General features: G+C 38.6%; 1 protein-coding gene across 1 annotated transcript; it reads left to right on the plus strand.

The window, feature by feature from the left end:
* Positions 1 to 533: 533 nt before the first annotated feature.
* LOC108996701 (ATP-dependent DNA helicase PIF4-like) lies at positions 534 to 1,223 on the plus strand. The gene has a single exon (XM_018972723.2). The coding sequence runs from the start codon at positions 534 to 536 to the stop codon at positions 1,221 to 1,223; it is 690 nt and encodes a 229-aa protein (XP_018828268.2).
* The last annotated feature ends 488 nt before the right edge of the window (positions 1,224 to 1,711 follow it).

Here is a 1,711-nt window from a genome sequence, read left to right on the forward strand (position 1 = left end):
CCAAGTGATAAGAAGCCAAAGAAACTCTTTGGGCTTCAGGAGTATTTTGGAACTCAAAGAATTGATTCACACGATTGAACAACTCCGTCGGATCATCCCCTGAAAATCGAGGAAATTCAAGTTTTGCTGTTTTGGAAGATACCACCATCCGTCCCCCATCGTTGCCTTCTCGATGGTGGTTGGGAATTTCCTGGTTAACAAGCAAGACATCGGAAAGGCGATTGAGAGTTTCCTCCACCTGACGAAGCCTATCGGCCAAGCCGAGCTCCATCCTGTGTAACCCATCCTGCACTCCACCTAGCCTGACTTCCAATTGCTCGATACGCTCTTTATTGGTTCCGATTTAAAATCTAGCTCTGAGGCCAATGATAGGTCCCAAATGCAGAGAATAAAATGCAAGAATTAATTATATTCCCAGGGAACTATGGGAACGTTTTGAGCAAGACATGTCAGTTGATTTCAAATCAACAGAAAATTCTATATCAAATGTAAGAACCCAAGTGTTGAGGTCAATCTCCTTCACAATCGAATCGATGGGTAAAGACATTAATTCCTACAATCTACTTGATGATGACATCTGTTTTGATGAAGAAGAATTTCAGTCTAGAGAAATCGATGATGAATTGGCTGTTGAAATGCCAGAAGAAGATATTCCCGCATCAGAATCTCTTAACAGTGAACAAAAACATATCTATAATGCAGTGCTGGAAAAAGTATTTGCAAACCAAAATGCTGCATTCTTTGTAGATGGCTCGGGTGGTACAGGGAAAACATTCTTATACAAGGCACTTCTCACAATAGTACGATCAAGAAAATTGGTAGCACTTGCAACTGCTTCATCAGGTGTTGCCGCATCTATTCTTTCGGAAGGTCGAACGGCACACTCACGTTTCAAGCTTCCACTTGATACTGACAAAAAAAGCACATGTTATGTCAGCAAACAAAGTGCATTGGCAAACCTACTTCGTTCAGCAAAACTAATAATATGGGATGAGGCTCCAATGACAAGAAAACAACACATCGAAGCATTAGATAAAATGCTACGAGACATCAATGATTTGGATGTAACATTCGGTGGAAAGGTTGTTGTTTTCGGCGGAGATTTTCGACAGGTTTTACCAGTAGTTCGCAAAGGAACGAGACAAGAACAGGTTACTTCCAGTTTGGTTTATTCGTATTTGTCGCCTACATTAACCAAGTTCCACTTAATTGAAAATATGTGAGCAAGATTTGATCCAGTTTTTTCAGATTATGTGTTAGAAGTAGGCAACGGTATGCCGCCAAACACAATTGATGAAACCATAAAAATCCCGAATGGGATGCTTGTTCCCTATGAAGATGACAACACTTCTTTAGATCATTTAATAGAAGATTTTTTTTACAATATTCAAGAATATTCAGTAAATATTTCAACTATGATGAATCGGGCCATATTAACACCAAATAATGGTTCTGTTGATAAAATAAATGCATTGTTGATTCATAGGTTCCCAGGTGAAGTCCATCGATATTACAGTTTTGATGAGACAATAGATACATCTGAACAATCAGTTATGGAAGATTTCTTAAATACTCTAACCCCAAATAGACTTCCGCCTCATGAATTATTACTCAAGAAAAACTGTCTCATCATGCTGCTTAGAAACATTAATCATTCAGAAGGTTTATGCAATGGAACCCGTTTAATTTGTCGATCTTTTGATAGAAATAT

Source organism: Juglans regia, chromosome 1, assembly GCF_001411555.2.
Source record: "Juglans regia cultivar Chandler chromosome 1, Walnut 2.0, whole genome shotgun sequence".
NCBI classification, from domain to species: Eukaryota; Viridiplantae; Streptophyta; class Magnoliopsida; order Fagales; family Juglandaceae; genus Juglans; species Juglans regia.

Bases quoted from the DNA above. Each gene is read 5' to 3' on its own strand.
- LOC108996701 (XM_018972723.2), top strand. From the start codon at position 534: ATGGGTAAAGACATTAATTCCTACAATCTACTTGATGATGACATCTGT.